General features: G+C 34.2%; 1 protein-coding gene across 1 annotated transcript; it reads right to left on the bottom strand.

The window, feature by feature from the left end:
- Window positions 1-2,152: 2,152 nt before the first annotated feature.
- Window positions 2,153-5,918, bottom strand: LOC120008398. The gene is made up of 5 exons (XM_038858701.1): window positions 5,742-5,918; window positions 3,081-4,891; window positions 2,799-3,003; window positions 2,566-2,714; window positions 2,153-2,484 (listed from the first exon to the last, which is right to left on the bottom strand). Exons 2-3 carry the CDS (start codon window positions 3,823-3,825, stop codon window positions 2,900-2,902), a joined length of 849 nt encoding a protein of 282 aa, XP_038714629.1. The 5' UTR covers window positions 3,826-4,891; window positions 5,742-5,918; the 3' UTR covers window positions 2,153-2,484; window positions 2,566-2,714; window positions 2,799-2,899.
- Between the last annotated feature and the right edge of the window lie 5,098 nt (window positions 5,919-11,016).

Raw genomic sequence — 11,016 nt, 5'->3', positions numbered from 1 at the left:
AATTAGAAATTTTATTATAAGTAATATATATTAGTAAACAATAAATATTATAAGTGTTAATTTTCTTCTTTATATTGTACAAAATATTGTGAAGGTATCTTGATATTAAGTATCTTAAATGAGAGGGGTACCTATGAAAATTGTTGGTTAAGATGCTCAAATGCTCTTAAAAATGTTGGTTTGTGTAGTATTTTTCAAATGGTACTCAAATTATAATAAATATGTTACCTTTAAATGAGTGTTTGGTTGAACAAAAAACATATATATTAGTTAAAATTGTTTATCAAACGGTATATTTTAACATGTATCATGTTAAATGGGTTTACATTAGCCATTGATGGTGTGACTTAGTGGTAAGGAGTCTTATACTTCCTTCCGTCAGAGTTCAAATATCACGAGAGGCATGAGCCCACACATAAATTAAATGTGATTTATCAAATGCACACTCAAAATATAGTGACTAGGAGTCTCATTGTTAAAAAAAAAAGGTTCACATAACTTATTAATAATTAAAAATGATTGATTCATAGAATCAAAAATAATTGTACTATCAATTTAATTAGAATGAAAATATTTTCCTTGTATACCTCAAATCCATTTTCCTATAAATAGGACCTCTTCACAATACAACTTAAGTAGTGAAAATAGATATTCATTGAGAGTTTTAGAAAGTGGATGTAGACAATTTTACCGACCCACTATAAATCTTTTGTTCTTTTTTTCTAATTGTTTCCTTACTCTTATTTAAAAATTTCTATATGGTAATGGTATCAACAATGTCACTATCTTGATCTTATATTATATTGAGTGTCTTTTCATTATAAATGTTGGCAAAGTGTCATCATTATTAAGACCTCCTCCAGATGAGTTGTTTCCTCATGAAAAAGTCAATGACTTCTTGAGTACTCAACTCTTCATATGTGGTGACAAGTGTAAGCACCTCTTAACAGGGACGTAGCTAGAATTTTGACTAAGGAGGGGAACTGTGTCTCTGTGTATTGTTTTACATAGAAACTTACTTAGAAATAGAATACTTGATTGCTTGTAGTTGTAGTCTCGTAGATTTGCCGTTGTCGAGGAACTGAGTTGCAAGTGGTAGCAGGTAACAGTGGGGGGACTTGAGTCTCTGTGCAATTTACAATTAATTAATCTAAAAAGGACTTTGCCTACAGCGGTGGCGTTGAAGTGAAAATAGGTAAAGTAAAGAAAATGACAAAAAAAATTACAGCAAGACTGTTTGCCTACAGCGGTGGCGTTGAAGTGAAAATAGGTAAAGTAAAGAAAATGACAAAAACAATTATGCCGAAAAAAATTGCAACATGCAAGACTCGAAGTCAGGATGTGTAACGTATGGCCTAGTGCGGTAATCATCACACACTAATGCTTCTCTACAAAGGCACTACTGATGCTTCTCTACAATAGGTGTAACTTAATATATATATACTTAATTTTTTTTTTGAAAAATCCCCCTAAGGACCCACGTGGCTCCGTCCTTGCCTCTTAGTATTAAAATGTGGTGACATCAATCAAATCACCATGAAAATTAATATAATATTTGATTGGTTATATTTAAAATATTATTTTTTTATTTTTGTTTTGTTTTGTTTATTCCAGAACGACACCATACAAGTTTACTTATTGAATATTCAATATTGGTCGAGTCGCATAATTTTTTTATTTTTTTCTTGTGTACCCTAAATTCATTATCCTATAAAAAGAAACCTCTAGTATAGTATTAATTAAGCAATACAAAAATATTTATGTGTGGGCTTTACATAGTGAAGAATTTATGTGTTACCATGGGGCTCGAGCCCACCCCCCCCCCCTCCCCGCCCTCCACCCAAACTTTTTTTGTCTATAATTAAATACTTCATAACAATCCGCCTCATAGCATAGTTTTTAAACCCGACCCGCGCATCGAACCGTCAAGGCTGAAGAGTCAAGGGTTTCGAGGTTCAACCAATATGATGGAGGTTGAATCGCGGGTTTTTAATAAATAATAAAATAATAAATATTTATAATTTAATAGTTATATACTATATAACTATATACTATATTCAAACACAAAATTCAAAAACCAAACACAAAATCCAAATTCCAAACACAAAGTTGTAAATAAACTATCAACAATGATCAAAGTACATACACAAAATTCAAATTCAAACTTAAAAGTTCCAAACACAAAGTTGCAAATAAACAATCGAGAATACCAAAGTCCATACATAAAGTTCAAATCCAAACTTAAAAGTTCCAAACTCAAAGTTCTAAAGTCTAAATATGAAATTCCAAATACAAAGTTCCAAATAAATTCCAAGCACTAGTTATTTTGTTCATTGACTTGAGTTTCTCCACCAAGATTCTCAGTGAAAAATGGGATACTCATCTCAACATTCAATCGGTTTTGTTGTGGTGACACATCATCATCATCATCTTCCTCCTCATCCCCAATGAAAGCCTCATCCAAATTTATCTCCACATTGTTATCTAGAAAATCATTATAAATTCATCACTACAAGATAATCTTACAAACTTATAATAAGCATTTTAAAAGTTTAGAACAATTACCTTGGATGCTTGAAGAAGCATCCAATTCTCTAAATGCTTGAACTTCTTCAATGGTCAAGAGAGGAGGTTCCTCTTCTAAGATCCATGAACCATAGGAGGTGAAATCTTCAAAATTAATTGGATCATAGTTCCGACCTTGTCAATAATTCCTACCACACATGTAAATGAGATACAAAAATATAAATTAGATAGTTGAATTATTAATCTACAAAGATTACAAATTAACCGAATACCTCTGTTGTAGCCTCAAATTATAGTGAACATAAATCAAATCATTTAGCTGCTGATGCTCCAACCTGTTCCTTTTTTTTGTGTGGATGTGCTAAAAAATACTCTAATTCCTCTCGCACCCTGAGGAACTACAAGTTTGGCTCAACACACGCATAGCCAACTTTTGAAGATTAGGAGCAGAATTTCCGTAGTATCTCCGCCACTCAGCTGTACATTTGTGAACAAAGTTAATAAAATTATCAAAAATATAAGTACTTTAATAGTAATAGATTAATAAACTTTACTGGGAAGCATTGTGTCTCGGTCATTTATGGCAGTCTTTCTCCCAAAATCTCCTTCAGCATCTACGAAAATCCTCATCTCAGAAGTCAACTTATCACTCAAATCCATATCTCTATACGAGAATTTCTCAATCACATCCAATATACCAGATCCTGTGTCTCTATGCTTTGTCATCTTTTCAATATTGTATTGGTTACTAGGATTCAACCAGAAACCAACAGCATGGAGATTCTTGTACAATTGACTATCCCACCGAGAATCTACAATTGACAATAATGGTTGGACCCTTCTCTTCTTTCTCTGAAACCACCTGATCATCTCATCCTTTGCTACATGGATGCTCTTATACAGATAACCCATAGCTGGCCTATCATCACCATCAACCAAACGAAGCACACGCATAAGTGGTTCAGTTAGTTGCACAATAATACCACATTCACTCCAAAACTTTGAATCCAAGACATTATTAGCAAATCTTCTTCCATTCACGTCCTTTGAATATGATGATTGTATCCACTCCTTACATGTCACCATAGCTCGCAATGCATCTTTTTGAGCCAATATACTTTGTAATGCAACAAAATTTGTAGCAAACCTAGTTGGAGCTGGATGAATAATTTCTCTACCACCTGTGTGTTGCCTCATCAAATTCAAAACAAAGCAATGATTGTAAATGTACTTAGTAATCCCAGCAGCATGTTTCACAGCACTACTCACATCTTCAAGCTTTCCAATATCCTGAAACATCAAATTAAGGCAATGTGCGGCACAAGGAGACCAAGATAATTGGAAACTCACCTTCTAATAACCTACCAGCCATGACATAATTTGAGGCATTATCCGTGACCACTTGCACCATATTTTCCACCCCCACATCTAGCACAACTTCCCTGAACAATTTGAACAACAACTGACCGGTCTTAGAAGCTTCTGAGGCATCAACGGACTTCAAAAAGATTGTTCCCTTGGGACAATACACTAAGAAATTGATTAAGGTTCTGCTATTTTGATCTGTCCAACCGTCAGACATGATTGTGCAGCCAGTAACTTTCTAAATGCTGTGAAAATTTTTTACAAACATCTTCACCTCTTCCACACTTTTACCCAACAATTTACCTCTAACAGCATGAATACTAGGACCTTTATAACCTGGTCCTATACTTGCTATTGCATCAATCATCGGTTGATAAAGTTTTGAGTTAGTAGGTTGAATGGAATTGATGCATCTATCATCCACTTGGCAATGGCAAGGTCCACCTTTTCTTTTGCCTCTTGAGATTGCAAGACACTTTTGATGGTTGGTTGAGATCCAGGACTCGTCCTAGACATGAAGTAAGAATTTATTGGATTATCAATACTTTTCTTCTTCCCCTTTTTTGCAGTGTTAGTTGACTTAGTTCTCTTGCACATCACTTCTTCAACTTCATCATCTTCAGTTGCAGGACCATCTCCATATTGATCCTCATAACGATCTTGGGATAGCCTTTTTTTATTCTCGTAAGATGTAACATTTTGCAACATTTCATTTTGAACCTCAGCAGGAACCTTCTTGCATCTCTCAACTCCTTGACCACTAACTCCAGATAAATGAATTTTGAAACGGTTGATTCCACCACCTTTAATCTCTTTGAGGCAGTACATACATATAATTGTATTCTTTGGTCTTCCAACAAAATTGGTTTCCTGCACATGCTTACAATACCTTCATGCTGGATCACTTTTCCCCCTTACATTTTTGCTACTGTCACTAGCACTTGGGGTTTGGGATGAACCTTCAGGATTGGAATTAGATGTCATATTATTTCAGACCTTCCTGCAAGAATGTATAAGATATAGACAGAGCATAAGACAGAAGGATAGAGTATATGGCATGTGTAAGAGAATAAAGACAGAGTATAAAGACAGAGTATATAGACAGAGTATAAAACAAAGTATAAAGATAGAGTCTAAGAATTTATTTCAAGAATTCTACTAATGTGACAAATTGACAGCAGCTATGTATACAATGGCTAAAGGAAGCTGAAGAAGAAAAACAAAATAAATAGTTAGATAAAATCAGGCCCTTGCTTCTATTTCCCCATTTCAAGTCATTAAGTAGTTCCAAAACTCTATGAAGCACAAAATAACCTCCAGAAAGGAAGTAAAACAGTAAAGAATAGGAAAAAGTCAAGCCCTGATGATAAAACCTCCCGGGCAAACAAGATTCTTGCTCCCAAAAAATTTGTGGAAGCAATTATAATCAACCTAATCTTAAGTTTTGCTTCCACAGTTTCACTTGAAACTATTAGGTAGCAACATATCTCGTTTGGAACGTCACTATGGTGATTGGTGTCCTTATTTCAATGGGAAAGTGTGTGTGTACCACACTGCCACATACAAATCATAAGCAGTTCATCCCTCCTCCATACAGAATTGACAGCGCTAAAATAAATATACAACTACATAGCCAAAACAAGCTAATTCCTTATGCGCAAGGCTAAACTTGAAAATAGTAAGCTCCCTGTGCTAAATACCCAAGCAAAGCAGGTATCTCCTTCCCGTATAAAAATCAATACTGATAGTCCAAGATAAACCCTAATTTGCAGTGTATCCATGAGGTAACCTTCAATTTAATAGCTATGGGAGAATGGATAGATCGAGTAAGAATCAAGAGGGAAGAGTACCTGAGGCCTGAGGGAGATGGGCTCACGTCGTTGGTGCTTGGTGGTGCCGTGGTAGATGACTGGTAGTCACTCAGTGAGGCACGACCCAACTCGCAACTTCAGTGAGGCACGGCTTCGTGAGGCACAAGCTCGCAAGTTCCCAATTCGCAAAGAACAAAGAAGAAGCTTAATGGGAGAGAATCAGAGAGAGATTAGGGAAATTTTGTGTCATTGAAGGTAAATGACATATTTGACCTTAAAATTCATTAACAAAAAAATATATTCTTTGTTTTTTAAGTCATTTTAAATACATGCGATTTTTCAGTTAACTCGGCAGGTCACGGGTTTAGCGGTTTTACGGGTTAACCCACGGTTTGACAGGGTTGATGCATAAACAGTCTTTTTCTAGCAAAAAACCGGGGAGGCCTCCGGTTCACGGGTTTTGCGGTCCTACCGGAGGGCCGGTCCGGGTTTAAAAACTCTGCCTTATAGTAGGCTTTGTTAGTTAGTTTTGTTAGAAGTATAACTTTAATAGGAGCCCTTTTATAGAATTATAATTTATTCCTCTTGATAGGGCTTAATACTAAGGCTAGAAAACCACTTAAATATTAATACTCAATTAAAAATTTTAATGGCTATAATTTTATTCCTCTTGATAGGGTACTCTCATACCCCAGGACAAGTTTGTCATCTCCGACGGGCTCTTTATGGTCTCAAATAGGCTCCCCATGCTTGGTTTGAGAAATTTAGCCGCACTATAGAGTAGTTCGGCTTCATTCGTAGTTCCTATGACTCAGTTGTCTTTATCCGTCATTCTGATAATGGTCTTATATTTCTCCTACTCTATGTTGATGACATGATTATTACAAATGATGATACTGTTGGTATTCACCTACTCAAGAAGTCTCTACATCAACACTTTGAGACGAAAGATCTTGGTCATCTCAGTTATTTTTTGGGTCTCCAAATAACCACTACTCCTTATGGTTATTATTTGTCTCAAAGTAAAGTACACTTCTGATCTCATGTGGGAATCACATATATCTAAATTGTTAACACTCTTCTTGAGGCACATAATCCTCTTACTCCGACAAATAGGACTTTGCAAGTGATTCCACTCTGTATCGACTGCTTGGTAGCCTTATCTACCTTATGGTCACACCCATTGATATTGCTTATGTTGTTCATCATGTTAATTAGTTCATGTCTACTCCGTACTAGTGTACTCACTTTGATGTTGTGCTTCAAATTCTTCGTTATATCAAGGATACTTTATTTCATGGTCTATATTTCTCTACACAGTCTTCTCTAACTTTGTGTGAATACTCAGATGCTGACTGGGTAGGACTCCTACCACCGTGACACCGTCATCCCAAACCTGTTGGGTGGGAAATCCCAACTCATTTATTCGTATTCATAAACTGTATGGTAATAACTCTAGTAAATATAAAAATTGATAAATTGAAATAAAATTGAAATATATGAATATCACTAATAAAGGTTTAAACTAATACTCGGTGCGGGATCCCTTTACCTATCCTCGTCTCCATTCGATCCATTAGATAAAATTATATTAATCTTATTTCATACCCAAATCCTTGGACAGAAAATCTCCGCTCGTTTATCCGTATTCACAAACTGTAATAGTGACAACTCCAATAAATATAAAAATCAATAAATTAAAATAAGATCGGAATGTATTAATATGACAAATAAAGTGTAAAACTAATAATCATTCAAAAGAAAAAGATCAAATACGGTGAGATAAATTAGAAATTTTATTATAAGTAATATATATTAGTAAACAATAAATATTATAAGTGTTAATTTTCTTCTTTATATTGTACAAAATATTGTGAAGGTATCTTGATATTAAGTATCTTAAATGAGAGGGGTACCTATGAAAATTGTTGGTTAAGATGCTCAAATGCTATTAAAAATGTTGGTTTGTGTAGTATTTTTCAAATGGTACTCAAATTATAATAAATATGTTACCTTTAAATGAGTGTTTGGTTGAACAAAAAGCATATATATTAGTTAAAATTGTTTATCAAACGGTATATTTTAACATCTATCATGTTAAATGGGTTTACATTAGCCATTGATGGTGTGACTTGATGGTAAGGAGTCTTGTACTTCCTTCCGTCAAAGTAATATCACGAGAGACATGAGCTCACACATAGATTAAATATGATTTATCAAATGCACACTCAAAATATAGTGGCTAGGAATCTCATTGTTAAAAAAAAAAGGTTCACATAACTTATTAATAATTAAATATGATTGATTCATAGAATCAAAAATAATTGTACTATCAATTTAATTAGAATGAAAATATTTTCCTTGTATACCCTAAATCCATTTTCCTATAAATAGGACCTCTTCACAGTACAAATTAAGTAGTGAAAATAGATATTCATTAAGAGTTTTAGAAAGTGGATGTAGACTATTTTACCGACCCACTATAAATCTTTTTGTTCTTTTTTTCTATTGTTTCCTTACTCTTATTTAAAAATTTCTATGTGGTAATAGTATCAACAATGCCACTATCTTGATCTTATATCATATTGAGTGTCTTTTCATTATAAATGTTGGTCAAGTGTCATCATTCTTAAGGCCTCCTCCAGATGAGTTGTTTCCTCATCAAAAGGTCAATGACTTTCTTGAGTACTCAAGGTGACAAGTGTAAGCACCTCTTAGTATTAAAGTGTGGTGACATCAATCAAATCATCATGAAAATTAATATAATATTTGATTGATTATATTTAAAATATTATTTTTTTTATTTTTGTTTTGTTTAACCAAGAACGTCATTAGACAAGTTTAACTATTGAATATTCGATATGGGTCTAAGCTCTAACTATTGAATACTCGATATGGGTCTAAACTCGAGTCGCATAATTTTTTTATTTTTTTTCTTGTGTACCCTAAATTCATTATCCTATAAAAAGAAACTAAAGTATTAATTAAGCAATACAAAAACATAAATATTGTGGGCTTTAGATAGTGGTGAATCTATGTGTCAGTACTAAATTTTTTTGAAATTTTTTGTCTATAGTTAAATACTTAATAACAATCGGACTTGTAGTAGGCTTTGTTAGTTAGTATTGTTAGAATTATAACTTTAATAGGAGCCCTTTTATAGAATTAATTATTATATATTCCTCTTGATAGGGCTTAATACTAAGGCTATAAAACAACTTAAATATTAATACTCAATGAAAAATTTTAATGGCTATAATTTTATTCCTTTTGATAGGGTACTCTCATACCTCAGGACAAGTTTGTCATCTCCGACGGGCTCTTTATGATCTCAAATAGGCTCCCCATGCCTGCTTTGAGAAATTTAGCCGCACTATAGAGTAGTTCGGCTTCATTGGTAGCTCCTATGACTCAGCTCTCTTTATCCGTCATTGTGATAATGGTCTCATATTTATCCTATTCTATGTTGATGACATGATTATTACAGATGATGATACTGTTGGTATTCACCTACTCAAGAAGTGTCTACATCAACACTTTGAGATGAAAGATCTTGGTCATCTCAGTTATTTTTTGGGTCTCCAAATAACCACTACTCCTCATGGTTATTATTTGTCTCAAAGCAAAGTATGCTTCTAATCTCTTGTGGGAATCACTTATATCTAAATTGTTAACACTCTTCTTGAGGGACATAATCCTCTTACTCCGACAAATAGGACTTTGCTAAGTGATTCCGCTCTTTATAGGCAACTGCTTGGCAGCCTTATCTACCTTATGGTCACACTCGTCAACATTGCTTATGTTGTTCATCATGTTAATTAGTTCATGTCTACTCCTTAGTGTACTCACTTTGATGTTGTGCTTCAAATTCTTCGTTATATCAAGGGTACTTTATTTCATGGTCTATATTTCTCTACACAGTCTTCTCTAACTTCGTGTGAATACTCAAATGCTGACTAGGCAGGAGATCCTACCGACCGTCATTTTATTAATGGCTATTGTTTCTTTCTTGGAGACTTTCTCATCTCTTGGCATAGTAAGAAGTCTATTGTGTCTCATTCAAGCACTGAATCTAAGTACTGGGCACTAGCAGATACTACATCTGAGCTACTTTGGCTTCGCTAGCTTCTTTCTGATATGAGTGTGGAGCATTCGGCTGGTACATTAATCACTATTATAACCAGAGTGCTTTTCAAATTGCTCACAATAATGTTTTCCATGAATGAACTAAACACATAAAGAATGATTGTCATTTTGTACGTCATCATCTAGCTCATGCCACTCTCCACTTGGTCTGTAAGCTCTACTGCCCAAACAGCCGACATCTTCACCAAAGTCCATCCTCCTGGCCGTTTTCACACAATTGTTTCCAAACTCTATTTGACTTCTTTCAATCCACCTTGAGTTTGAGGTGGAATGTTACATATAAGCATTGTATAATAGCTGTTACATAGCTATCATATTGAAACTAGGCTTACATTATGGCAAGAAATCAGGAAATATTTATATATATATATATATATATATATATATAGGCAAGTATCTCATGTAGAAACTAAGTTGTATAATACAAAATATACTTCTCACAAAGTGTTTGATTGAATTGAATGACAATAGTTTTGGGTGAAAAGCAAATGAGCAATTGAACTGTAAATAGCCTTGACAAGAATTGAAATCAACAAAAATTGAAATGAAGAAAACTTAGCTGACTAAGGCCTTAAAAGGAAATTAAACGATTGGTTGTCTACGAGCTAACAAAGTTTTGATTTGATTCTTGGGTCGATTTGTGTTGAGTTGTGTCCCCATACTCTTGGTGTTTTCTTCATTTATACTTGCTGTCTTAAAAAATGTCAATAATTATCTGCTATCAGTAACAAACTCTCTATACATTAGTGCATGTCTTGCTTTGAGTAAATTAATTGTCGTTCTTTTTTTAGTTTAGTAAATCATCTAATTGAACTCCATTTAATCACTTCTCCATATCCCTTCAAAATAGGCTACTACTAGTAACAACACTCTTACCATTTTAACTAAATTGGCTGCCACTTAATCTCTAACAACCTCATGATAATAGGATTATGTTGCTATTTTTATATTTATTTCCTTATTGTCTCAATAATTTGACACAACCTCCTCAATTTGTAAGTACTAAGAAGGGCAGGTGATGACATGATGGGTTTTGATGAGCAAAGAGAGATAGTGGATTTAGGGGGGAACTGTTGGATCTTGAGAATAAGATCCAACGGTTCACAAAGTGAATAGGTTAATAACCTGTTCACTAGGTGAACCGGCCCTCCCCTGAATCCGCTCAGAT

The sequence above is a fragment of the Tripterygium wilfordii genome, chromosome 11 (assembly GCF_013401445.1).
Source record: "Tripterygium wilfordii isolate XIE 37 chromosome 11, ASM1340144v1, whole genome shotgun sequence".
NCBI classification, from domain to species: domain Eukaryota; kingdom Viridiplantae; phylum Streptophyta; class Magnoliopsida; order Celastrales; family Celastraceae; genus Tripterygium; species Tripterygium wilfordii.
Note: the sequence above shows the minus strand (reverse complement) of the source record. Positions and strands in the feature narration are given on the sequence as shown.